Source organism: Orycteropus afer, unplaced genomic scaffold, assembly GCF_000298275.1.
Source record: "Orycteropus afer afer isolate SDZICR_OR568_19922 unplaced genomic scaffold, OryAfe1.0 scaffold00031, whole genome shotgun sequence".
Classification (NCBI taxonomy): Eukaryota; Metazoa; Chordata; class Mammalia; order Tubulidentata; family Orycteropodidae; genus Orycteropus; species Orycteropus afer.
In genome coordinates, this window is record NW_006921618.1 from 348662 (window position 1) to 371405 (window position 22744).

The window sequence follows — 22744 nt, forward strand, 5'->3', positions numbered from 1 at the left end:
GTTAAGAACGTAGATGCTGGAGTCAGGAGATTGGGGCTTCCGACCACTGGTGTGACCTCAAAGCCTCAGATTCTTCATCTGTAAGTGGGGATAGTACCTCACAAACCTGCTGCAAGGATTAAATGACAGTGTGCACAAGGTGCTTAGCTGAACACAGGTATGTGCTCAGCACAGAGGAAACATTAACTGTCAGATGAGGAAACAGAGGCCCAGAGAGGAGAGTTGTCCTGTGTGATCTGAAAAATAAGAGGCTAAGGTCCCCGGGTGGCACAGTGTGCGCTTGGCTGGTAACCACAAGGTTTGGTGCTTCAAACCCATGTAGCAGCACCACAGAAGGCCTGGTGATCAGCTTCTATAAAGATTACAGCCAAGAAAACCCTATGGAGCAGTTCCACTCTGTCACATTGGGTCTCCTAAGTCACAAATCAACAACATAAATCAGGGGGTGCCAGAGCAAACACATGCCAGGGGCTGGGCACCTGAGAGGGGTCCATACTTCCTCCTGGGCAGATGGGAAGCTCAGAGGTGCCCAGGGACAAGACATGCATGGCTGTGCCAGGAAAATATTATGATTTTATTTGCTACATTACCAGCAGCTCAGGGGGGGTGGTGGCTGCTATCTCTACATGGAATGGTCTGTACTGGGGGACAAAAACAGTCAGTGCTTCCCCAGGTGGGGACAGGGAAGGCCAGGCTGAGTGGACTTGGGGCAGGAATGTGACCGCCAACCTCAGAGGGCTGTAGGAGGTGGTGGTGGTAGTGTCTCTGGGAAAAGGGGTCCAGTGGGCAGTTCACAGGCTGGGAGATCCAGTGTCCAGGGTGTTGGACGAGGCCTACACTACCTCACGGGGGCAGTGGGCAGCGGTGGCCAGGGCTGCTCGGTGAGCTCACGCTCCAGCTGCTTGAAGCGCTTCTTGGAGGCCCGTTTGGGCCGGAGCTGCCGCAGGCAGGCTGGGAGGCACTGGTCCAGCACACTCTGCAGAGAGCAGGAGGGTATGGAGGAGGCAGCTGTGGTTGAGCCCCCCGCACCCTCATCCCTCCTCTGGGCGGGTCCCACCTCCAGCATGAAGGCCCCCACGAAGTTGAAGGCCACCAGGCCCAGCAGTAACAGCTTGAAGCAGGTGTCCGTGATGTTCCTCAGCGCCAGCGGCCCCTGCAGGAGGCCGGGGACCAGGATGAGGCCCACCAGGACGGAGCCCAGGAGCGCCAGGGCCACCAGGAAGGGCACTGGGGGTGGGGGAGTCCATCAGGCCAAGGAGCCATACCCTCCAGGACACACACACATGCCCTCCAGTCACAAAGCCAACTTCACATCTCTCTCCCCTGCTTCCCATCTGCCCCAGTGGCCTTCACACACATAGGCACCAGCCCCCATGCAACCCCTCTTTGCCCCCTTTTTTTGTACTGCCCCTCCCCCCCCGCCACCAGCAGCACCATTGGTGTAGAGTGGCTGGCGGAAGGGTGCCCCCTTGGACACAGCTGCGGCCAGGATGAGGTATTGGAAGCTGGACAGAGAGAAGACCACTGTATTCTCGTAGTTGGGCAAGTTGTCCGGTGCAGGCACCGTCCTGTTCAGAGGCACGAACCTGGGGGCATGGGGGCCAGAGAAGGGAGAATGAGTGGGAAGGATGGGGCGGGGGGATAGAGAGGGGGCTGGTCAGTTCCCTACTCACCAGGGCTGGGCCACAGTCAGGAAGTAGCCCCCGAGCTGCACGCCAGCCACCAGGGCCACTTGCAGCAGCAGGCTGCCCAACACGGGCACACTGAGCAGCGCCCCTGGTGGCCGTGCCCGTCCCAGCACCAGAGCTGGCCCTGTGCGGCTCATAAGTACAGCTACCGTGGTGGTGATGACCAGGTCGATGGCCAGGAACTGCACGTCGCCCAGGTTGGTGTTGATCTGCCGGCAGAGGAGGGGCAGGCAGAAGGGAAACTGAGTCCTGGCCCTGGCCAGCCCTCAGCGAGTCCCAGTCTGCTAAGGCAGGCACAACTTCTGCCTTCACAGAGCTCCTCTCCCTGGTCTGATGGGAGACAGTGCTCCTGTCCTCCAGTGTCACGGGGCAGCACTCTCCTACCCTTGGGGAACCCCTAGCCTGATGGAGGAGGTACAGATCCTGATCTTGGGTGAGCCCCAAATCTAATGCAGAGATCGCCCTGCCTTCAGGGAGACTCCCTCCCCAAGCCCAGTGTGTGTAGGCAGACGGGGAGGCCTTGCTGCCCACTGTGGGAGAAAGGTTCTCCCTCCCTTAGGGAAGTCCCAGCCTGAAGGAGGTGTGGCTCAGGCCTTGCCTTGTGGAGCTCTTAGATTACAGGGCTGCACAGTTCCTGCCCTGGATTTCAGGTAGACCGGGTTCAGAAACAAGGACAAGAGCTGCATGCGTTCAGCGTTCAGTGGGGCGACAGGGCAGAATCAGAGCAGGGCAGGAGGTGGGGCCCTCTGAGCAGAAGTGGGAGCTGGCTAAGCTCTGGGGCAGAGTGACAGGGGCTGGGCAAATGGGTGGATCGGTGGGAAGAACGGTGCAGGTAGAGGCCAAGGGCCCTGCCCTCTTCCACCTGTACCTTCTTCATCCCTTGCCTGGGCTTTGCCTCAGTCTCCCCTGCAGACAGGGATCTTCCAAGGACAAGGGCAAAACATTAGCACATGAGAGCAGCTCCCACTTCTGAGGACCTAGTGTGTTGCCAAAAGGAGCCATGGTGGTGCAGTGGTTAAGTACTCAGCTGCTAACCTAAAGGCTGGTGGTTTGAACCCACTAGCTGCTCCTCAGGAGAAAGACGGTGGCAGTCTGCTCCCATAAAGATTATAATCTTACAAACTCTATGAGGCAGTTCTACTGTGTCCTATAGGGTCACTGTGAGTTGGAATCGACTTGATGGCAGTGGGTTTGGTTTTTTAGACTGTGTGTCAGGCTCTGCTCAGTGCTTTCATCACCATGTACAAACCTCACCAACCAAATTTCAGCAACTGCCCAGCCATGTAGCTAGAAAGTGGCAGACGAAGGATTTGAACCCACATCCTGCTGGGACTCTTAACCACACTGCTGTGTATCCTCTCCCTGGGGCCAGACAAGGGGACAACACTCACCGTGTAGAGGATCAGGACAGAGATGAACTGGGTCAGGCTATACAGGGCCATGTACTTGAAGACGCTGAACGACGTGTCCAGGGAACACCGGCCTTCCCTGGGGTGGTGGGGTGTGGAGGTTAGGGGACCAGGTTGGCTGATGCTCACAGAGCTCATGCCTGCCAGCCTGTGCCCACCTCACCTGATGACCATGGGCACACACTCAATGCTGGCCATGCTTGAGGTGAAGGGCGAGACGACGGAGGCCTCAGCCTGGGACAGTGAGATGCCCACATCAGCTGCTTTTAGCGCCCCGCAGTCATTGGCACCATCCCCACACATGCCCACGCAGTACCTGGCAGAGAAACAGGCAGGTGAGGCCCAGGTCCCGCCCTGGCTCTGGGCCTGTGACACCTTTGGCCGGCCCTGAACACCCTTGAACCGGGCTCATCTGTGAGGTGATCCCCCTGACAGGCTGGTTGACAGAATAAGGTGGTTTCTGGACCCCTCACGTGCACATAAAAGGTCTGGGGTGGTGCAAATGGCTGTGCTCCTATGGTCACAGTCTTGAAAACCCTGTGGGGCACATCTCTCTGCACAACTGGGGTCACCATGAGTCAGAATCAACTCCACGACAATAAACAACTAAAATTAAAAGGTGGTGGCTCAAACCCACCCAGAGGCACCACAGAAGAAAGGCCTGGTAATCTCCTTCCCTAAAGATGACAGCTGAGAAAACACTGTGGAGCAGTTCTGCTCTTTCACAAAAAGGGTCACTATGAGTCAGAATCGACCCAATGTCAACAGGTTGTTTTGGTTTGGCCTCATGCCCACATGGTGTCTGGCACACGGTAGGTGGTCAGTAAACAGATGCCAGGATTATTTTCAGCAAGACAGACTTAGGAGTGCCACCTGTGTCTTCCTGATGGTGACAGCCTTCCAAGGCCTGGGCAGGGAGACTGGATTTGCGGGCGAGCTCACCCACAGGGGGCCCCATCTATCCCACTGCTGAACACTCACTGAAGCTTCTGTAGCTCACACACCAACTCAGTCTTCTGCTCGGGGGCCATACGGGCGAAGACGGTGCCTTGGACCAAGACCTGGGCACAGGGGAGGGGAAGGGCTAAGGCAGCTACTGGGGAGCATGCCCAGAGGCAACGGTGGCAGAGAGGGGCAGGGGACAGCCCCTACCTTGGGTAGCAGCTTGGGGAAGTGCTTCATCAGGATGCTGAAGGTGGACCCGCTGAGGGCCAGGTGATTGGAGTGGGCATCCGGCTCCATGGTGTAGCTCTCAGCTTGCCCAGGGTCCTGGGGGCCCAGGAAACTCAGTTTAGCTCCCCCTGAAGGGCTGGGACTTGGGCCAGGTGACACGGGGGTGGGGACTGGAACTCTGGCTCAACCTCACCTTAGGCCCATTCATGGCTGCAGAGCACTCCACTGGCAGGAAATCAAGGGAGGCAGGCTGGCCTCGCTCAGGGGGCGTGGCGTGGATGATGACCAGACGCTCCTGGGGACACACCATGCCACAGCCCCGGGCTACAGTGACAGCAGTCTGCAGGTTGTCTCCTGGGGAGTATAGGACAAGGTCAGAGTTAGCTGTTATCTAGGTGGTCATCCTCATCCTGACACAGATGGGATGATAGGCCAGATGGAATTCCAGTCTGCCTCTCACTAGCTAGGCAAATTACCAACATCTCTCTTTGATCCTTGGTTTTCTCGTCGATAAAAGGAGGTGTTGAAGGGCCTTAGAAGAAACTGGGGACCTGGGTTCAAGTTCCACACAGACTAGTTACTGCTGTGTAACTCTGCTGGAAAAAGACTGTGTGTGTGTGTATATGAGTGTATGTGTATGTGTGTGAGTGTGTGTAAGGGCAGGTGGAGAAAGAAGGACACAGACCTACTCAACTACTGCCATGCCATTCCAGCTAGGATGGTCTTTTCTTGCTCTGTGGAATTGTCCCAACCTTTGCAGTTGGCATCATCTCATTATTTCTCAGAGGTAAACACTGGGACTTGAAGGTCACACAGCTAGGGAGTAGCCAGGCTGGAACCAAGGCTACGTGAAACTACAGCTGGGTTCCTAGGAGTAGACTCCTCAGCTGGTCACTCAGCTGCTCTCCTCTGAGCCTCACTTGCCTATCTGTTCAACAGCGGTGAAGACTGCCACTGGAGAGGGATACTATAAAGACGCTATAAAGGGTTTGAAAGGAACTGGCTTCATGCAGGGGCTCAAAAAGATGCCCTAGGAAGGGACACTGGTTGCCCCTTGCCTCTGCCCTGGGTACCTGTGACCATGACGGTACGGATGCGGGTCCTCCGCAGAGCCTGGATAACCGGGGTCGTCTGTGGCTTCAGCAGGTTCTTCATGACCAGCAGCCCCAGGAGGCTCAGCTCCTGCTCTATGGTATCCCTGGGGGATGGGCAGACCCAGATCAGAGTCTCCCCCAGCCACTGGGTAGGGGTGTCTTCCCTGAGCTCTGACGCTGCCTGGGCCTGAAGTCCTCCAAGGGGGGGGGGGCAAAAGGTGGGGCCCACCTCGTCAGTTGCTGAGCTGCATCCATGTTGGCTGCAATGGGCAGTGGCTTGCTGGCGAGGGCCACAACACGGTAGCCAGCGGCTGTGTAGCTCTGTAGCATCTGGGGGAAATCGGTGGGCACTGCCAGGGAGAGGCAGGTGTTATCATGGTGAGGGCTGAGGTTGGGGACTCACCCCATTCTATGCCAGCATGTGAACAGTGAACTTTGTGGGCTGTCCCAGTCACCTGTCTCAGGTCTGCAGAGGCCTGCCACCAGCTCTGGGGAGCCCTTGACGTAGGCCTCGGGCTGTGTGGCTCCTGGCCATGCCACCACCACGTCCATGCGCTGCAGGGCGGAAGAGAAGGGGAAGCGGCAGAGGACGCTGACGGGTACCAGGGGCTCCTCCTGCAGGGTGGAAAGACCACTGAGGGGCTGCCTGGGGAGACACCCCCATGACCCCACATCCACAGGCACCCCCTTGGCTCACCACTCCCTGCAGCTGGGGCTCCCTGAGCGGGGGTCTCATTACTGCCAAGACCTGGGTCCCGAGTGCCGAGTCTGCTGCCGGTGCCTCCTCCAGGACCTGGGAGGCAGACAGAGAAGGTTGGCCTCTAGGGGCTAGGCACTGGCTTGGCCTGAGGCGGCCAATCCTTGGCCCATGGAGAGAGGTAGCAGGAGAGATTTGAGTTAGACTCATGGAAGCCTTCCTTCCTATAAGACTGGGTAGTATAGAAGTTGAGAACTTGGGCTCTGGAATTGGGCAAACCCAAGGTCAAACTCTGGCTTTGCCATTTACACAAATGCCATTTAAACACGTGATTCCAAATCTTTCTCAGCCTTATTTCCTCTCTTGAAACTAGGTTTTATGCTTCTTCCTGGGGCTACAGGGAGGAGTCCATGGCACATAGTAGGTACTTAGCACATGGCCTTGGCATTATTATCAATGCTGGGCATAAGACAGACCACCCTGGGAAGACGCTGAATGAAGGCAAGGTTGAGCTGGTTAGGGCCCAGTTGTCCAGAGTAGGGGGGTGACCTGCTTGACCTCCTTACCCAGCCAGTAGATTCCACCATCTTGAGGTCCATGGGGTCGCCCACTGGAGTGCCGTGGAGCAAGCTGAGGGTGTGGCAGCTGGCCAATGCTCGGAGCAGGGGCCCCATGGGCAGATGGTGGGGCTCTGGGACCAACGGCAGGAATGCTTGCCCCTTCAAGGGTACCACGCCCATCACATCCAAGCCGTCCTCAGTGAGGGTACCTGTCTGCAGGGGGAGGTGAGCAGGCCAGTGGTGAACCCTGAGATGAGCTCTGCCCTGCCCAGATGTGTGCCCACGCCCCAGGCCAAGTTGGCCCCACAGAGACCCCAGGAGCTAGAGTTGAGCCAGAATAGGTTCTTCCTGGCCTCTGGGCCTTTGCACATGCCTTTCCGATGCTGGGGTCACCCTCCCCAACCTCCCACTGTTTTTCTGTCTGACTTCACTTCTTCAGTCTCCTTAACTCCCAGGACTGGGTCAGCGCATCCTTCCCCTGCACTCCCACCTGTGGCTTCTTTACTTCCCACCATTTACTCACTGCAGTATTTGCAGAACCTGGAGGAGGACTTGTCTCATGGCCAGTGCTCAAAGTATTTTATGAATGAATGAGGAGAATGAAGGAATGAATGAAATTTCCCACAGTGTATCCCAACTGCCCAGTTTTATCTGTAGCTCCTTTGCTAGCCTGGTAGCCACTCTTCAGTTTAAAAACCTACTCAGAAGGAAGACTGGGCAATCTACTTCCATAGTGATACTGCCTCAGAAACCCAAAGACGGGTCGCTATGAGTTGGATCCAACTCAACGGCAGTGAGAGAGAGAGAGAGAGTGTCCCCAGTGCCCTCAGGACCCTTTGCTAGGTGCTACCGGCCTTAGACCAGCAAAGCCCTGCCTGCCTGTTGTTTCACCTGTCCCACTGCTCGTGGTGCTCCAGCCACACGGTCTGTTCCTTGAGGGCACCAAGGTGTCTCCTACCTCGGTGCCTTTGCATTTGCTGCTGCCCTGCCTGCCGCGTGTCTCCACGTGGCCCCTTCTGTACAGCCCTATGGCCTCTGCTTGAAAAGCCTCTCCCATTGACCATCTCATGTATTTCCATTCACTTCCTCTATAAAACCCATCACCATCTGAGGCCACCTGTTCTGGGTAGGTAGAGACACCAGACAGGAATGTCCATGAAACACTTTGTCTTGTTCACCACTGGGCCCCCAAGATGAGAGCAGCATGGGCACACAGCAGGCTCTCAGTGTTTTTTGAACAAATGAATACATGATTTCGGACATTTCATTGGCTTGCACTGGGAGCTGGGTGGGGTTCCCTGGGACAGGACGTGGCACCTGGCAGGCCCTCCGTCAGCCCTGCTGAGTGAATAACGCAGGCATGGAGGCCCGGCCAAGGAGCCTGAGGGTCCTAAGGCTGCCCCATCCTTGCCCACACCAGCCCCCCTTGCAGCTCCCACCTTGTCAAAACACACCAGCCGCAGCTTGCCCCCCAGGTTGATGCGCAGCGGGTGGATGCAGAAGATGCCCTGCTTCCGCAGGCGGCTCTGAGCATACAGTGTGCACACGGTCATGGCGGCTGGCAGGGCGGGCGGCACCACCACTGTCACCAGGTCCAGAGCCCGGATCACAATCTCATTCAGCGGCACCTGGCAGGAGGCACTGTGAATGCCAAGGGCCAGGCTCCGGGAGCCCTGGGCCTCGCCAGCAGTGCCATCTGGCCCTCAAGACTTACCCGGTTGTGGTGGAGGATGAAGATGCTGTAGATGGTGCCGAGGAGAGCTTGAAGGACAAAGCAAGGGACTGAGTGAGATTTGGGACAGGGGCTTGGGGCCACTGGCAGAGTAGGGGCAGGGGCCACTCACCCAGGACAGAGAGGGCGGCCACAAACTTCATGCTGTGTTTGTAGAATTTGAAGTTGATGGGTCGAGGATGCAAGATGGAGCTCACCAGGCCCCCTTTAGCCGTGCAGAACCCTGGGAAGAAGATGTGGAAACTAAGACAGGGGAAGCCAAGGGTTAGGAGAGGTCTCCCCAATCACTACCCTGGGCCATATGCACCCCTGGGATATAAGACATGATGCTCTTGGCATTAACGAACACTCGGTGCAGGGGTCACCAATGGTGACCCACAGACCTTGCCTAGACTGTGTCCAAAAATTTAAATTCATAGCCGTCAAGTTGATTCTGACTCACAGTGACCCTAATAGGACAGAGTAGAACTGCCCCCATAGGGTTTCCAAGGCTGATAGTCTTTACGGAAGCAGACTGCCACATCTTTCTCCTGTGGAGTGTTTGGTGGGTTCGAATTGTGACCTTTTGGTTAGCAGCTGAGAGCTTTAACCACTGTACCATCAGGGCTCCTCCACACCATGTAGGGTTTTTTTAAAAATTGAACTAGTGGCCAGCATCTAGAAATTGGGTGGTTTCTCTTAAAATCCAGGTATGTGGCTTCTGAAAAAGTCAAGAAGAGCTGGTGACAGTGGGTCCTGATCCCAGGGGCAAGAACCTGCTATGAAGTGACTGAGGCTCCCCTTAAAGGGGACAGACACTCTCCAGCTTGCCACAATGCCTGACCATTCTGGCTTAAATGCTTGACCTGGGCTTGCACAGCCTTTCCTGTTACAGATGGGGAAACTGAGGCTGGAGGAGTAATGGGATTTACCTGAGGTCCCACGTGAGGGCAGCAGCAGAGCTGGGTGTGGGGTCCAGGACCCACGCTCCTGCCTAAGCCTGCCATCTCTCCTGTAGGTGCTGAGCCCAGCATCCTTCCCTGTGTCCCTGACACCTACCTGTTCGTGTCACCACTGCCAGGACGTGGGGTCCCATGTAGGGCCGGGCCTGCAAGATGAGGGTCCCACAGAAGAGTGTGTGCCGCCGGTGGGTCTCTGGGCAATAGGGCACCAGCCCTTCTGGCAGGGCTGACTTCAGTACTGGAACGCTCTCCCCTGGGAGAGGCATGGTGTGAGGGTAGTGGTGGGAGGGCTCTCCACGCCACTCAGCTCCCGCCAACAATACTCGAGAGTTTTGCATATAATTGTTTATAAGCCCTAGATCTCTAATTCCTATAACTACGTGTGAAGGAGAAATCACAGTCCCATTTTACAGAGACAGAAGTTGAGGCTCAGAGAGTGCAAAAGACAAAGACACAATGAGACAATCCTAGAAGGTCATGTGCCAGTCTGTCAACAGGAACTATCTTTCAGGGGAGTCACATGAAGTATATGTATCCGTGTGTGTGTGTGCATGTATGTGCACACTGTGGGAGACAGGGGCTGGGGAAGACGTTCTCCTTCTGTTGGAATCATTTTATAACAAGCATGAATTAGTTTGATAATTAAAACCAGTAAAGATATTTACATGGTGGGGGGAGAATAACCTTTATAAAGCCCTGGACATGCTGCCTGGCACAGAAGCAATTCCTTACTGAGCACCTATGATGATGAAATTATTGAGCACTCACTGTGTTTAAATTACTGTAAGAGACTCAGGGACATTGCCTCTGCCTCCAAGTGGTGGACAGGTGAAGTAGGTATGGAAAAAACTGTGGAGGGCCAAGCTCAGGGGCCACCCACTAATCATACTTGTCACTATTATAATAAAATTCTAGCCAGAAACCTGTCACCACCAAAATCTACCACACCCTGAAGAAACACACACACACAGAGAAAGAAAAGGAGGCTAAGGACACTCCCTGTAGCACTGTTTGCAGTGGCTGCAAAGCCACTATCTAAATATGCATTGCTAGCGGACCGGTTCCGGACCAGTAGCATCCACCACGACATGCCCGTGCTGTGGGTTCTCATGCAGTGTGTGGACACTGAGGCAGAACTACCTGCACTTGTGGAAAAATGCCCGGGATATATACTGTTCAGGGGAAAGAGCACAGTCAGGAACAATACCCACCACATGGATCCGTTTACATATCAAAAGTGAGATGTATTTGCAGATATGTACACATGACATACATATGCACAGAACAAGGCGTGGAAGGACACCGTACAGCCTTTAACCCTGAGAGGAGGGCAGGGGGGCTGTCCAGAATGACTCTTCTTTGTGTTCCCTGTTCCTATGTGGTTTAGAGTTCTCCTTACTGGAATGCAGATATTCCTATAGAAACAGTTCCCATACACTGGTGCTCACTCTACGTCACTCATTCTTCCAAGTGTTTTGCACAACCCTATGACTGACATGCCCATTTTACAGAAGATGAAACTGAGACATGGGGAGGTTAAGCAATATAGCCCAAGGGCACAGATCTAGCAAGTGCTAAAGCCAGGATTGTTACTCAAGAGAAAAAGGAAAAGAAAATTCACACTCAAAGTTCGGACGCAAGGCAGAGGGGTCTGGGAAAGCAGGGAAAGGGGGCGGGGAGGTTGCAGATGGGGCTGGTGGCTCACCGGTGAGAGAGCTCTCGTTGATCATGCATTCGCCAGCCACCAGGGCGGCATCGCAGGGCATCAGCCCACCCTCCTGGGGGAGCACTAGGCAGTCTCCTGGTACCAGCTCACTGGAGTCAACACATTCCACCTCTGGGGGGAAGCCGGAGCCTCAGCTTAGGCTGGGCCACCCCAGTTGCCTACCCACCCTCAGCCTTGTCCCCAGGTCCTTACCTCCCCCTGGCCGGCACACGTACACCTGCATGGACAGCTTGACCATGTCCCTCAGGGTCTGGCTTTGCTGTGGGACAAGGGGGGATGGAAGGGTGGAGGCCCACTGGGGACCCACCTGCCCCTGTACCCTCCCCCTACCTTATACCCACCCACTCACCTTTCTGGTCTTGTACAGCGACAGGCAGATGGAGATGGCAGAGATGAGGAAGATGCACAGCGCGTACCAGTAGTAACGGTCGGCCAGCCACAGCGCAATGCTGAAGGCCTGGAACCCATAGTAAGGATTCAGTGCCTGTGGGGAGAGCAGGAGGCGTGGCAGGGCTGTACCCCCTGAGGCAGCCCAGCCAGAAGCCCAGGGGAGCAGAGGCCCTGGCAGCTACCAAAGGACTAAAGCCAGGCCTTTCTCCTGGTCAATTCCACAGTCTCCTCCTAGACTGACCTCACCCGACCAGACATCCCATGAGCCCTCTCTCTTGCAATCTAATGAGGATACTGGCATTTACTGAGCACCCTACTGCATGCCAGCCCATGCTTAGCACTTTGCTAAGCATCTAAGTGTCCCCCAATCGTGACAGTTCCACGAAGCAGGTGCTACCATCAGCTCCATGCTACATATGAGGAAACTGAGGCACAGAAGTGTTAAGCCACTTGCCTAAAACTGCAGAACTCACAGCAACAGGCTGAGTTTTACACTCAGGCTGGACTCCACACCATTCCCTTTTAGGGGTGTGTGCTCCTGGGTCAAAGGGGTATGACATTAATGTTTTATTCTAGATGTGTCTGGGTCCCTGGCTTCCTTTGCCCTGCGTAACCCTTGCTCTGTCACTTCCTGCTCTGAATTCAGGTTCCTCATATGTGAACTGAGTCTAGTCCTTGTCCTTTTTTCATGGGCTATCAGGAGAACAAAAGTGGATAATTCATGCACTGGCTGAAACATTAAAGCATGTCTCCTGACACACAGTAGGTGCTCAGGCAGTGTGGGTTTGCTTCTTGGCCTGTGAGCCCCACACACAGAGTCCCAATCTCCAGTCCAAGCCTAAGCCAGAACCTCCTATTCTTGAGTTGGCCTCTTGCCAGTCAAGCTGGTAAGGGCAGGGTCTGGGATGACTCCCCACTACTGAGAAGGGGAGAGCTGGTTTGCATGCCATGGTAAAGTGGCCCAGAGAAGACAAGCCCCTGGCCAAGGTCATCCAGCATACACAGACCAGAGCTCAGGGGAGACCCAGACAGCCCTACCTCATCCACCAGTAGCTGGAGATAGGACTTGACTGGAACGCTGATCATGTTGGGGCCGTAGATGGCCTTCCTGTAAGAAGGAAGTGGTTGAGCTACAGATGGATGGGGCCATGGTAGCTTGGCCCACCAGGGGTGAAAGGGCTTCCCATTATACAGTTGGGGAAACCAACGCCTGGTGATCAGAAGAAGGCCACACCAGGGAGGGCAAATTGGGGTGAGCACCACTGGCCCAGGGCAGCACCCACCTCACAGTTTGGTCTTGGAGGCTGAGGCCAGAGCGGGAGTGGTGGACATCATCACAGGTGTGGCCACGATCGAGCAGGCTGGTGGGGTGGGGAGGGGTACTGGTGTGGGTGCTGGGGCCTGGGCTCTCAACCCCCACCCCGCGCAGGCTGCAGTGGTGCAGGGCTCCAGGCCCCTCTGGCCCACTTCTGCCACATTAAGCATCTGGGAGAAGGCAGCTCGCTCATTAACTCTGGGCTTTCTCTTTTATTCCTCTGAGCGCACCTCAAACCATCTCACCAAGGAGAAACAAGGAAGCAGACAAATGGGATGATGATGACAACACTGATAGTGACAAGAGCACCTATTTCATATTTACATGATGACACCACAGACAAGTCACTTAACTTCTCTGTGCCTCAGTTTCTTCATCTGTAAAATGGGAGCAGTCACAGTACATACCTCATAGGGTTTTGGGGGGACTGAATGAGATAAAGCCAAGCAAAGTGCTCTGGACAGTGGCTGGCAGCTACCCAGAGGCAAACCCAGCAGTGAGTTTTGCTATTGTTCTTACAGTGTAGCAGAGGCTTTCAGTGCCGCACCCACATGCCCTTGGCACTCACCTCTACATGACACAGCAGTCTACTGCAAACCTGTCTGCACTTCATGGCGTAAGCCAGGAAAGCTGCAAGTGCTCACAAGTTAATGCCCCTGGTCGTAGCCCACTACCAATTACAGTAGGACGGCAGGAGGGAGCTGAGGGACTCATGTCCCACCTCCTCACTGCCCGGGTGAGGTAATTCGGAGGTGTGGTAAGTGGCTCCATGGATCCCCCGTGGGACTGCACTCCATGTGGTAACTGGCAGGATAATACCCCTTCATCGCCTTCCTCCTCTGCCTCACTTCTCCAGTTGTTTCCTGGAATTGCTTGCCAAGCAAACTCCCTGACTTGAATCTACATCTCAGAGTCTGCTTCTGAGGGAACTAAGACATGCTGTGAGCTAACAGTCATTAAGTGCTTAGGAGGTGGCAGAGAAGGGACTGGAACCCAAACAGGTTGTCTGATTCCTGAGTCCACACTCTCATTCACTACAGTGTGACCATCCTGGGACAGATGCTGGGCCAAGCTTTACATTAATCATTACAGATTCCACCCTAGAGGCTGGGATTGTTTTTTTCCTCTAATCACAGAGAGGGACACTGAGGCTGGGAGATGGCTCAGTGAGACGCCTAAGGTTTCCAGTGCAAAGGGAGCAGAGGGGAGCGGGCGTCAGGCCTCCTGGTGCCCCAGCCAGGCCACTTCATGCTGCCTCCCCTGGCCCTGAACCATCACGCCCCCCTGACCCCTGAGGCCTACCTGACTTGGCAGAAGGCTTGTTGGGTCTCAATCCAGACATAGCGCTGGCCCCGGAAGAGGTAGTACCGCAGCACACGCTTCTGAATGGGAGAGAGGAAAACCTGGGCAGACTGGCAGCTGGACCTGGGTCCCAGGAGGAGTGTGTATCTGTGTGTGTGTCTGGGGGAATGGGGGGAGGATGAGAGAAGCAGGGGACAGTGACAGTGTCACAGGGAGAGACCTGGGAGTAAAACAGCAGTCAGACTGTGTTCCAGATATTCGGGACAACAGGACTAGAAAGTACTTGGAGAACAAGTCCACTCCCCTCACTGTACAGAATGTGAGACCAAGACAAGACCCTGAGAGGGACAGGGACTTGTCCAGACCCAGCTGTCTGTCCACTTACTGCTTCCTCCTTCCTGTGGAGCTGGGTGGTGTCCTTCCATGTCCCCTCCAGTACTGCCCCTATAGCTGCCTGGCTCCGGCCATCCTCCAGCTGGGCCTGTGGGGGCAGCTCCAGGCTAGGGAGGTGGGTGGGGGTTACTCTGAAGCTCTGGGAACTTCCCCAGGACACAGTCACCTTCCCTCCCTGGGATAGGAGGCACGGTCAGAGCCTCTGGAGGGAGAGGAGAGGGCCATGGGACTGCCTCACCTGCTCTCGCTGATGGCCTCAGTCTGCACCTGGACAGTGTAGCGCTGCCACGAACTATCCTGGAACAAAGAAGTGTGGGCTCAGTCCTGAAGAGGCCCCTCCTCACCAGGCCCTGCCCCACAGCCTGGGGGCCCCTGCTGAAGGAGGCAGAGATCAAGGGTGTAGATGACCTCCTCAGGAACCAACCAATTGCCTCTTCTGCCCATTGCTCAGATGGGAAAGCTGAGGTCCAGAGAGGAGAATGACCTGCTTAAGGTCCCATGAAAAGTCAGTGGTCAAGCTAGTCTGACAACCTATGTTGTCAACCTGTCCCTGGTCCCCTGACCCACTGCTACCCCTCTCTGGCCCCGGCTGCCCCTGCGTGGATGGACTCTCACCTCTTTGTCTTTTATTTCGATGACGAGTGTTTCGGCGCGGGCCAGGTTGCATGGCTGGAGCCGCAGCCGCACCCCCCACACCGGCTTCCACCGGAACAGCAGCCAAGGGATCCCTGCCATCATCCAGACCATGATGTGATAGCCTATGACCCTCCATGGACTGCCACAGTAGCCGCTGAGCCTCTGGGGACACAGGCGAGAGAAGGCCGGGGGTCGGGGGGTGAGGGCAAGGCTGGAGGAGGAAGCTGGGGTGTCTGGGAGGGCTGGAGTATTGTATCCACCTGGAGTGCTTCCCCACCCCACCCAGCCCACGTACCACGGATGAAATTGAGGAGCTGAGGGGATCGATAGAGGTCTCTATCGTCAGGGTCCCATAATCGGCGGGTGCGGGCGGGCTGCCCACGAGAGGGCTGCTGTCTGTGGACAGAAAGGACAAGGGTGATTTGAGAGGAGACTCCGCCTTGTTTACACGTAAGCAGAGACATGTCATAATCCGCTCTGATCAAACCAATAGCTCAAGTCTTCATGGGGCTGCTATCTGGCTGCTTCTGCTGGTTCTTGCTCACAGAGTCTTATTTCCTTGTGTCTGGTTATCTCTAACAGGGTGTAGGCCCAGAATTGGTACGAACCCTGACCTCCCACAGCTGCTCACACATCCAGCTTCTTGATTCCTTGGAGCTCTGTGTCCTGCTTACCTGTTGCTCATCTGGCCTCCACCTGGTGGAGGGCATACAATCCTCATCCAATTCCCACGCCCAACACAGACGTTGCAGTGAGGAGATGCTGAGAAGTGAGTCTGTACTGATAAGAGGGTTGCATTTGAGGGCAGCTGGGGAGCTGCTGCCCACCCTGAAGGTAGAATGGGGGTTGGGGGGTAGGGCAGAGAGAGCATGGGCAGGAGAGGAGGGGAGAAACGCCCCCTGCCCCCGTGCCCCCAAGACCTGAGGAGAGAAGCAGCTACAAGCCAGGGCCCAGCAGAACAGTTAACAAGGTTCCTTATTTAACCCTCTTTGAGGCAGGGGCTGTTAGCACCTCCCTTTTACACACAGATAAACTGAGGCTCAGGGAACAGCTCCTGACAGTTCTATTGGGGAAATTCTTTTTTCTCCTATCCTTCCTACCACCTATGGTCCTAGTAGAGTACGGAGACAGTGGGTATTCTCAGGCCCCTGGAGTGGGATGGGGGCTCACTGCTCCTATCTTTGGACAGCCTCTGGTCAAGGTTTCTCTGAGTGTGGTCCATGGACCACCTGTAGCCAAACCACCTGGAGTGCCTGTTAGAAATGCAGCTGCCCAGGCCCCTCCCCAAATCTGTTGGACCAATGCTGGCGGAAAGCCCGGGCATTTGCATGTTTCAAAGAACTCCTAGGAAAGCTCATTAAGGGGCCAGGAAGCTGGGTGACGGGGCGGGTGGCAGGGCGCAGGCTGCAAGGCAGTGAGGATTGCTTTCCTGGGTTCCATCTACCCCTCCCCCCACATCCTGAGTCCTTCAGGGGCTTGATCCAAAAGTTTTCACCCACAAGTCCAATGTGTCCCAGGCAGTTGCCACAGTGACAACTGTCCCAGCCTTATAGCCCTCTCTCTAAACATATGGCAGTCTGTGGCTTCCTGAAGCCCAACAATAATTGTAATAGCTAGTATCTGCTCACCGTACACTGGACTCTGCTGCTGGCCCTTTACGTGAAGAACACAATAACCCTGCAAGGTAGGTGTGATTATTATCCCCTTCTCATAGAAGAAAAAGAAGCTCAGAGAGGTTAAGTAACTTTCCCAAGATCACACAGCAAGGACATCATAGCACCCGGATGTAACCCCAGGCAGGCTGACTGCAGGCTTATGTTTTTAATCACTCTGCTACCCCACCTGGGAATACCTTGAGGCTTAGGGTCCCCATCAGATCAGGTAGAGCCACTGTTTCTCCTATCCTACCTCCTTTCTCATATCTCCTCACACATGATGACAACAGTTGCTATGGTAATAATGATAACAAGAAGAGTGACATCCATTACGAACTTTTTAGGTGACAGGAGCTGGTTTAACCCTCCCAGCCATGCTATGATGTGGATTTCTGATATTCCCATTTTACACACGTGAGAACTGAGGCTCAAAGACCCACCCAAAGGCATACAGCCAATAATAAATGGTGGAGCCAGAAAGTCGGACTCAGATCCTGTGCTTTTAATGACTCTGCCTCTGGGAACGTGACCACTTTCAAAGAAATGTGGCCTCTCCCAATCTGATGACTCAAAAACCAAATCAAGCAAAGCCCCACCTACGGCCAAGCTCGTCCCCCTCGCTGACTTAGAGAACAAATGGTGGAGCTACTCCTCCAGGTAGACCCTGGTCTCTGGGGAATCTCAACACACACCCACACAAACACACCCACACACTCTCACACCCCCATACCCACAGATACACATTCACACACCCCACACCCACAAGACACACCCACAGATACACACTCACACACCCCCTCATACTCACACCCCACACTTATACACTCACACACACATACTCAGAATTCACACTCACATACTCACTCTCACACATCCATACACTTCCACATACACACACACACACACATAACCACTCTCACACATACATACACATTCATTTATGCTCACACACACATGCATATACTCACACACATACACTCATTCATCATTCTCATATTCACATGCTCTCACACACACATCCATTCACTAACACACACACACACACTCACACACTCACACACATTTACACATGCTCATACACTCACACACATTCATACACTTACATTCATACTCACACATAAACTTCCACACATGTATATATTCACACACACAGTCACACACACAGAGATACGCAGAAGCCTGCAGCTACCAGCTGACAGGAGAGGCAGAGTCTCATGGCTGAGGGCCAGAAGGCCAGGGTCTTTTTCTTCCTTGGGCTCATAGAGACCCCAGCCTGGGACTCTCCGGGCAGTGGGGCCATTCAGCTGTCAGCTGGTTTCTCTCTTCCTCTCTGGTCCCAGCCCAGTCTCCAAGTGAGGCCTTTGCCTTTCAGGGCAAGAACATCACTTCCTTCCCTTCCCGATGCTAGTCCACAGACAAGCAGCAGCTGAGGCCCCCTCTGCTCTCTGGTATGGCCAAATGGGGGAGCAGGCATTCGGGATCACCACCATGGCCTGCCACATTAGGGTCTCATGTCCTCTGCCACCAACCAACCATAGGCCGTTTCTCATCATTCTTTAAAAGGCCAGCAGTCCCATTTGCCACCAGAGTCCCAAGTGTCATTTTTGCCAGAACCTTTCACCCACCCTTGGAGACCTGCTCCTTCAAGTGGGGCACAGTGGGCAGTCTCTCCCCGTCAGGCAGTTCTTGGGATGTTTCTGCAGTGCGAATGGAATGCGTACCTCAGGCTACAGGGGGCTGGCTATCAGTCAGGCACTCACTGTTCCAAGGGCTTTACACATGTTAATCCATGCGTTCCTCACCACAACCCTATGAAGCAGGTACCATTTTTACTCCCTGTTTTACAGATTAGGAAACTGAGGCCCAGAGAGGTTAAGTAAAATGCCAAAGGTCATACAGTCAGTAGTGGGGAGATCTGGATCTAGACAGCCTGACTCCCGAGTCCATGCTCTTAACCACTGCATAATCAGAGTGTTTTTACAAGCAAGCTGTGCTTCATGAGGCAAGCCCCTTAGCCTCTCTGGGCTTCTGCATCCCAGCCATAAAATGATCATTCTGAAGGAGCTGGCACACAGGGGAAGCCTGAGCAGCAGCCACCGGGGCTATTTGAAGTTACTGAAGCACCAGCCTATACAGTAGGTGGTTGCTGGCTCCCTTGCTAAGGAAGTGTGGTTTCTGCTGTGACCCATTTCTCAGGCTCTCACACCACCCACATCTGCATCACTAGCCCCATATACCCATTCCACAACTATTCCATGCCTGCAGCCCTGCGGGCCAACAGCTTGGGCTGGGGACAGGGAAGGAACCTATATAGTGAACACTTTGCTCACACTGATCTGATTTCATCATTGTGGGGAGGGAGGTGGTCTCTCGTACCCCATTTTACAAATGAAGAAACTGAACTTTAGAAAGGCATTTTGCCCACAGACTTGTCTCAAAGCTGGAAAAGGGTCTTACTCCAAATCCCTTCTCTCCCCATCTACTTGATACCCTCTCCCACGGGGTCCTTGTCCACCCTGCTTGCAGTGCCTGGCACATGGCCAGGGCTCAGGAACCAGTTATTGAATGAATGAATGGATACCCACACATCTCACTGCTAGGAGTCACTGTGTCTATCCCCCTGCTCTCGGGTCAGTCTGCTGCGAGGTACAGTGGGGCAAGCCTCTTCTTAATGAGCTCTGCAGACACCATCTCATGCCTTCTCATTCCCCTGCTTCCCCAGCATCTAAAGTGTTCTTCCTTGTGTCTATCCCACACCCTCATTTCATGAGGGCCAATTCCTAAGACAATCTTGGGAAAAAGGAAGAGAGAGGGGCTTGAGGAAGGAAGTCACAGCTGTGGAACAATCTATACTCCCAGCAAGGACCAAGCAAAGGGGACCCCCTCCTGCCTGACACCTGTCAAAACAAACATGGATGTGCTTATTTCTCTCTATTCACATCTTATGCTCCCCAGGGTGGTACCTAGTCCCCTTCAGTGCCACCAGCTCAGGGCAGTCCCAGGCAGGCGCCACAGGCTGTGTAGGATGCTTGCATGGTTATTCTTGTTACTCTTCTGGATAATAGCAACTGACATGTGAGCATGTCCGATGGACACAGTGCTGGAAGTACTTCACTCACTGACTCAATGAACCTACACCCTCTGAGGAAGAGACTGTTATTATCCCCATTTGCCCAGGGTCACAGAACTTGAAAGAAGCCAGAACTGTGTGGGTTTGAATGAACATATTCCTCTTGGCTCATCCTCACAACCACCCCATGCAAAGTATAGATTATGATTTCCATTTAGAGATGAAGCACAGAGAAGTTAACATTCCCAAAATCACACAGCTATGAGTGGCCAAGACTGGATGTGAACCTGGCCTGACTCCATGGGCCTGGGACATTGCCACCAGCACTGCAGAGCACAGGGACTGGAGTCAAAGCCATTTGGGAACCTCTTATTTCCTGTGGAAGCCCTGGCTTCCTGCTGGTGGCCTGGCAGCAGCCCAGGGTGGCAATGCTGCCTCCTCCCTCACCCATGGTTGCCCTGGGACCAGGAGCTGTTCCCCTTCACTAACGTGGGGCAGGGCACAAAAATCTCCCAGTAGCACCCCAATCTTTGGATCTGGAGACCAGGCAGACACCTTTCCTCAGTCCTTCCTGAGTGCACTTTAGATTGCAAGAGTGGGGAGTGAGGGGAAAGATATGAAGGGAGAGACCGGGACTGAGGGGTCTTTAGCTGCAGAGAGGCCAAGCCTTGGGGAGGCCCACAGCTGAGATCTCAGGTCTGAGTGACTGAGATAAGCCCCTTCTGGACTGGAGAGATCACTGGCCCCTTTCACAACAAAAACACCCTTGTTATATAGATTCCAACTTATGGCACAGCCATGCATGACAGAGTAGAACTGCTCCAGAGGGTTTTCTCGGCTGTAATCTTTATGGAAGTAGTTCACCAGGCCTTTTTTCCATACAGTGGCTAGGTGGGTTCACACCACCAACCTTTAGGTCAGCAGCTGATCACGAACAGCTTGTGCCACTGAGAGACCTCATTCACCCAGGGCCCACGTTCACATTTAAATTAGATTCTGGAAAGAGTGGTTCCAGACAGCTGGCCACAAATGGATGCATGGAAGGTGTGGTGCTTGGACATGAGTGTCAAGAGGCTCCCCACAGGGGATCGAAGGGTGGGATGGTGCTGGAGCCCCAGCACGCTCTGATCCAGGGACTAAGGAGACCTGGCTTCCTGTGATTCCATTCATTCATTTAGTCTTGAGAGGCAACTGCTTGGAGGGGACCCAAATGCACCAGATGCAGCGGCCTCCCTGCCTTTTCCCTACAACAGCCCATGCTAGTCGCTACTTGGACCCCGTCCTTCAGAGAGACAATCTGGTGGAAGTGTGGTCATTTATCCCGTCGGGCTCCCAACTCCCTCGTGCACCAGCGCCGGCAGCGTCCTCTCCCAGGCAGCCGGGCTGTGGGAAGGCGGGGCCGGGGGGGGGGTGGCGGCCCGGCGCCGCAAGAACGGTGCCGGGCGCCAACCTGAGGCTCCCGGCCTTTCTGGGAAGGTCTCTAGTGCCAACTCCTCGTGACCGGGAAGGGGACGGGCTCAGAGACCCGCCTGCCTGCCCAGGGGCCGCTGTGCTCGCCCGCCACCCCACGGTAGAGGTGTCACTCTACGGAAGGTGAGACGACAGCAGGCCGGGTCTGCTGGCTCCTTGCTGGCCAGCCATGGCTCCTCACTCACCTGCGCTCATGCCGGCTCCTCGCGCTCATCGCTGGCCCCGGCGCTGCGCTGCCCCGCCGCGAAGGCGCGATCCGTGGCCGGGGGGCGGGGCGGCGAGGCCGGTGCACCTGGAGGAACCACGGCCAGAACGTTTAGAAGCTGCCGCAGTCGGTGTCAGAATGCCGCCAAGCCCCGCCCGACCGACTGCGGATCCACGTCCCCAGGCCGCGCCGCTCGGGATGCTGGGACTTGTAGTCCGAGCCAGGCCTCCTGCGGAGGGGTTTTGGGGTAAGGGCTGGTACCAGGCGAGTGCACACACAGGCCAGAATCCGGGGACACAGACAGGACAACCTCACACACACAAGTAGGGCATCAGAGACAGACAACAAGTAGGGCATCAGAGACAGACAACAACCCTTGACACACAAACACACGGGTTATTTCTGCGGTTAGATTCTATGGAATTGGGTCTGACTTACAGCAACAATAGAATGAAACATTGCCCAGCCCTGCGCCATCCGCAATGTTGCCATGTTTGAGCCCATCGTTGCAGCCACTGTGTCAGTCCATCTCATTGATGATGTTCTTTTTAGCAACTCCTCTGCTTTACCAAGCATGATGTCCTTCTCCAGGGATTGGACCCTCCTGGTAAAACGCCCAAAGTACTTGAGACAGAGTCTAACCATCCTCCCTTCTAAAGACCGTTCTGGCTGTACTTCTTCTGAAACAGATTTTTTTTCATTCTTCTAGCAATCCATGGTATATCTAATATTCTTTGCCAACACCATAATTCAAAGGCATAAATTAGTTATTTTTCAGTCTTCCTTATTCATTGTCCAGCGTTCACATGTGTATGAGGCTATTAAAAGTATCATGGCTTGGGGGAGGTGCACCTTGGTGCTCAAAGTGACATCTTTGATTTCTAACATGTTAAAAAGGTCTTTTGCAGCAGATTTGCCCAATGCAATAATCGTTTGATTTCTTGACTATTGCTTCCATGAACGTTGATTGTAGATTCGAGTAAAATGAAATCCCTGATAACCTCAACCTTTTCCCTGTTTATCATGATGTTGCTTATTGGTCCAGTTGTGAGGATTTCTGTTTTCTTTATGTTGAGGTGTAATCCATACTGAAGACTGTAGTCTTTGATCTTCATCCATAAATGCTTCAAGTGGAGCTTCCAAACTCAGACAGATTAGGAAGAAGGACCGGACAATGTACTTCCGAAAAAACTGGCCAGTGAAAACCTTAGGAATAGCAGTTTAACACTATCTGATACAGTGCCATAAGATGAACCTCTCAGGTTGGAAGGCACTCAAAATATGACTG

The 22744-nt window shown here is 54.4% G+C and overlaps 1 protein-coding gene across 1 annotated transcript; it reads right to left on the bottom strand.

Annotated features, from left to right (window-relative positions):
- Positions 1–838: 838 nt before the first annotated feature.
- Positions 839–21465, bottom strand: ATP13A2 (ATPase cation transporting 13A2). Its single transcript, XM_042780257.1, has 29 exons — positions 21437–21465; positions 15352–15448; positions 15036–15218; positions 14659–14717; positions 14413–14527; positions 14028–14107; positions 12694–12771; positions 12449–12518; positions 11370–11504; positions 11213–11279; positions 11000–11131; positions 9392–9547; positions 8466–8576; positions 8336–8382; positions 8061–8249; positions 6628–6834; positions 6065–6157; positions 5820–5976; positions 5594–5714; positions 5344–5468; positions 4464–4624; positions 4250–4366; positions 4079–4158; positions 3261–3413; positions 3080–3176; positions 1674–1897; positions 1435–1586; positions 1058–1227; positions 839–976 (listed from the first exon to the last, which is right to left on the bottom strand). Exons 1-29 carry the CDS (start codon positions 21463–21465, stop codon positions 839–841), a joined length of 3543 nt encoding a protein of 1180 aa, XP_042636191.1.
- Between the last annotated feature and the right edge of the window lie 1279 nt (positions 21466–22744).